Raw genomic sequence first — 3,776 nt, 5'->3', positions numbered from 1 at the left:
GATACTGTCAGCAGGAGTAACATCTATCTTCCCTGAGCTCAAGCACGTGAAAGTCAGTGGGGAGAGTCGCCTTCCACACAATTTATCTGAGACACATCTTAGGGTCGATTAGTGGCTCTCTGGGCATGCTTCCTCTCTCCCCAGACAGAACATAGACAAGGGCACAGAGAGGGTAGCAAACTTCTGACAAGCTAATCCTGCTCTTGGAGGGAAACCCAAATTCACCATTATCACTTAATGAGTGTCCAGTGAAGCCCTACGAAACAGGCTTATTATCTGTCTCTCTCCCTGGTGGAGGTCTTACCCACAAGGCAAAACCACTGGCACTAATGAGCACATCCAGTAGTAATTTCAGCAAAAGGCTGAGGATTGGATGGATCTGGGGGATGAGCTGGCCTCACCTTCACCTGCTCCTTCAGAGAAGAATGGAGTGGCATAGACTGGGGAGCTTTGCAGCATTACTGTATGTCTGCTGTGATTATATGCTGAAGATTAGTTGAAGAGCTCTGCCTGCAATACCTTGTGCAAACTTTGATGCTAAGGTAAATAAATGCTCAAGCTGTGACCTGTGATATTGTAGCAACTGGTGACCAGCATGTGCTCCCTTTCCATTTCAGATGCTGCTTTACAGCACCTTGCAGAGCTAAGAAAATTAGACATATCGTGTAACAAGGAAATTGGTGGTGGCTTTAGAGGCTCAACTGCTCATTTGGCCAGCTTGAAAAATCTTGAAGTCCTTGATCTCCACCAGTGCTGTATAACAGAAGAGGACGTGACCACTTTGTGTAAGGGCATGTTGAGGAAATCCATTAAGAATCTAGGTTTTGACTTCTGAAAATATCTCAAAGGTGTAGCAGATTCTGCTTAGCCTAGTCTAGCAGATCTCAGTACTTTTTTCATTAGGCAGTTCTGCAATGTGGAGGATAGCTTTCTTCATCAGTATGAAGAATGAAGTCATATTTCATCAATATGAAGAAAGTTATCCCCATCTTCATCTTCTTTTTTTTTTTTGCTGAATCAAAGGAAATCTCAGTGTCTTGTTCCATGTGGAACTAAGGACCTGAATCTGACATGATTCAGACCCATGGTGGGAATATAGGAACTGCCACCAAGCACTGCTTTTTTTTTTTTGGTGATCAGTAATTTTGGAAATATCCAGGGATGATTCCCCTGCTGGAATAAACTGGTATGGATCCAAGGTGCCTATGCACTTGCTCCTGTATTCAGCACCTTGAGTACTGTGTCCAGTTTTGGGCACCACAGAATAAGAGGGATGTGGAGGTGCTGGAGCAGGTCCAGAGAAGGGCAACAAGGCTGATGAGAGGGCTGGAAAACATGCCTTGTGAAGACTGGCTGAGGGAAATGGGGTTGCTTAGTCTAGAGGAGACTGAGAGGTGACCTTATTGCTCTCTACAAATACCTAAAGGGAGGTGGTAGTGAGGCTGGTTTTGGTCTCTTCTCCCAAATTACTGTTGATAGGACAAGAGGAAATGGCCTAAAGTTGCACCAGGGGAGGTTTCAATTGGTTATTAGGAAGGAAGAACTTATTCACTGAGAGAGTGGTGAGGCACTGGAACAGGCTGCCAAGGGAGGTGGTGGAGTCATCACCCCTGGAAGTGTTCAAAAAACAAGTAGATGTAGCACTTGAGGCCATGGTCTAGTGGTTAGGGAAATGCTGGGGGGAAGGTTGGACTTGATGATCTTAGAGGTCCTTTCCAACCATAGTGATTCTACCATCTATGTAAATGTAACTGCCTAAAACCCACTTAGCGAACTGTACGTTGAGTAGGGAGTGATGTTGAGATCACAGAATCTCAGCATGGTAGTGGGAAGAAGGGTCTGGTTAGAAGGGACCTCTGGAGATATCTTGTCTCACCCTCCTGCTAAAGCAGGGTCACCCAGAGCAGGTTGCCCAGGTTTGGAATCTTTCCAGAGGAGACTCCACAGCCTTTCTAGGCAGCACGGTCCAGGCTTGGGCACCCTCACAGGAGAGAATTTTTTCCTCACATTTAGGTAGAACTTCTTGTGTTCTAGTTTGTGCCTGTTGCCCTTTGTCCTGCTTCTGGGCACCACTGACAAGAGCCTGGCCCCATCCTCTTGACCCCTGCTCTTTAGATATTGGTTAGCATTGATCAGATCCCCTCTGAGTCTTCTCTTCTCCAGGCTGAACAGCTCCAGGGCTCTCAGCCTTTCCTCATCACAGAGATACTCCAGTCCCCTCAGCATCTTCGTAGCCTTCACTGAGGTCTCTCTAGTAGTTCCTTGACTCTCTTGAACTGGGGAGCCTGGATCTTGAACTGCTGCTGATCTACAGGCTCCAAGTTGAATTCATCCAACTCATAAATGCTATTAGGAATAAAAAGACATTTCCCAGTTAATCAGTGAGATGGTTTATTTTCTATGTGCATTATCATAACCTTTTGGCATTGGTTTGTACTTTTTAGAACAATGACAAAAACCCCCATGACTCAAAGCCTATATTGCCCACATCTATTTTCCATGATAAAGAAGATAATTTGAAAAGCTGCTGCTGAAGCATTAGGACATATCAACTACTAGTAATAGCAATCATGATATATTTTTAATTTGACTAAGAGACAAAGATATTAATATAAAGGAGTTTCAGTTAGCAGTGAAGACTTTTAGAAATAACCCCCACTTCATTTCATGTTAAATTTCCTAGTTCACCTAGAAAATTTCAACAGGCTGTTGTGTTCTGACAGCCTTACATGTGGTATGTAATACCCAATTCCTTAAACATTCCTATGGAAAATGACAAGGCTATTTGTGGACTAAAACATTGCTTCCCATAAATTTGGGTGTCAAAACTTGGCCTTGACTTTTAGATTGATTTATAAAGAAAAGAAGTTATGTCAGGCAAATATACAACTACATATTTGTTCTGGATCAGTGACCGTCTAATAAATATTTCATGTTTTCATAGCCCAGGTGATACCTTTACTCTCCAGTCTTCAAGAGCTGGATTTATCCTCAAATAAAAATGTAGGAGTCTCCTCTGACCCTCTTCTGGACAGGCTCAGGTTTTTACCGAAGCTGAAATCTGTGGCCATCAGCAATTGTGGCTTAGGTGAAGAGTCGTTTTCATCGCTTGGTAGGAATGTTTTTGTTTGTTTGTTTGTTTGTCTATTCTCTGTGTATCCTTGTGGGACAAAGCACTTCATTCTCCTTTGGCTGAACTCCAGTGATCATGGTTACTTTATACCACTGGTCCTGAGTGAAAATGCCTGTGATGAAACCAGTGCTTTGTGGGGTCTGGTTGCAAGGGAGGACCACTGTATGTCTTTCTGCATTATACCTGACTAGATGAAGTCCTCTTAGTCCTTTGTCTAGTGAGCTTTCATGTACTCTAATTTTGGAAGAGAAAGGAAAACATGCTTTCATGTTATGCTGTAATTACAGTTTGGTTGTAATGCTGCCTTTGCAGTTTAGTGGGGTAAAATTTTAAGTTTTTTTACCTCACTGCAGGTGAAAGTTTCAGTAGAAACTTTCTAGGATAGAGTTAAGCATGAGACTGTGGAGGATCTGAGGCAATGACTGCAGTAGTGGAAGATATTGCACAGCCATGATGAAAAGTCCAGTCTAGCACAGGATATGTAAATTCAGCCTCTTTTGCCTGCTTCTTGCAAATCTCAGTGGATTAGTGGCTACACTGTCCCTTTGATAGGTTCTCCATATGGCACATGAAATCTAAGTACAGAGGAGTGTGTTAGTTAGTGTGTATTGCGCACTTTACTAGTGACATTGAAACCTGTAGT

General features: G+C 43.1%; 1 protein-coding gene across 1 annotated transcript in view; it reads left to right on the top strand.

Moving 5' to 3' along the window:
* Positions 1 to 3,776, top strand: part of LRRC31 (leucine rich repeat containing 31) — an 11,205-nt gene that overhangs the window by 5,300 nt on the left and 2,129 nt on the right. Inside the window, exons 6-7 of the mRNA XM_008944006.1 lie at positions 618 to 785; positions 2,945 to 3,112. Of these exons, the coding sequence (XP_008942254.1) occupies positions 618 to 785; positions 2,945 to 3,112 (336 nt within the window). The remainder of the gene's footprint in view (positions 1 to 617; positions 786 to 2,944; positions 3,113 to 3,776) is intronic.

The sequence above is a fragment of the Merops nubicus genome, unplaced genomic scaffold (genome assembly GCF_000691845.1).
Source record: "Merops nubicus isolate BGI_N331 unplaced genomic scaffold, ASM69184v1 scaffold44600, whole genome shotgun sequence".
Classification (NCBI taxonomy): Eukaryota; Metazoa; Chordata; class Aves; order Coraciiformes; family Meropidae; genus Merops; species Merops nubicus.
Note: the sequence above shows the minus strand (reverse complement) of the source record. Positions and strands in the feature narration are given on the sequence as shown.